Here is a 423-nt window from a genome sequence, read left to right as displayed (position 1 = left end):
GCCCGCACCGGCCTGTGCACGGGGTCACAGGAGGAACCGCTCGGAGCCCCGCCCGCACCTTCGGGTATCGCTCCAGCTTCTCCTTCGTCTGAGCCTCCCTGAAGGCCTTGGTCACTAAGGGGGCCTCTTCCAGGCGCTTCCTGTGGAAGGAAGGGGGCGGGTGAAGGTCCCGGTCTCCCGCCAGAGAGGAGGCCCACCCGGGCTGGACAGACAGGCCCCCTCCAGGTGCGGCCACGCATGGAGCTGGGGACCAGCGGTGGGAAGCGGGGAGACCGAGAGGGCGGGGCACACCCACCGCTCACTCTTGAGCTGGGCCAAGCGTCTCCTCACGTCGTCCACCGTGACCTCGAAGAACTCGTCGGGCAGCTCCGCGGGCCAGGCCTGGAGCAGCTCCCCCAGGTCCGGGTGGCACACCACGGGGTC

General features: G+C 70.2%; 1 protein-coding gene across 1 annotated transcript in view; it reads right to left on the bottom strand.

Annotated features, from left to right (window-relative positions):
* ASPSCR1 (alveolar soft part sarcoma chromosome region, candidate 1) overlaps positions 1-423 on the bottom strand; it is a 30,223-nt gene that overhangs the window by 4,297 nt on the left and 25,503 nt on the right. Inside the window, exons 10-11 of the mRNA XM_014531240.1 lie at positions 296-423; positions 57-140 (exon numbers count right to left, since the gene is read on the bottom strand). Coding sequence (XP_014386726.1) covers positions 57-140; positions 296-423 — 212 coding nt within the window. The remainder of the gene's footprint in view (positions 1-56; positions 141-295) is intronic.

Source organism: Myotis brandtii, unplaced genomic scaffold, assembly GCF_000412655.1.
Source record: "Myotis brandtii unplaced genomic scaffold, ASM41265v1 scaffold797, whole genome shotgun sequence".
In the NCBI taxonomy this organism is placed as follows: domain Eukaryota; kingdom Metazoa; phylum Chordata; class Mammalia; order Chiroptera; family Vespertilionidae; genus Myotis; species Myotis brandtii.
Note: the sequence above shows the minus strand (reverse complement) of the source record. Positions and strands in the feature narration are given on the sequence as shown.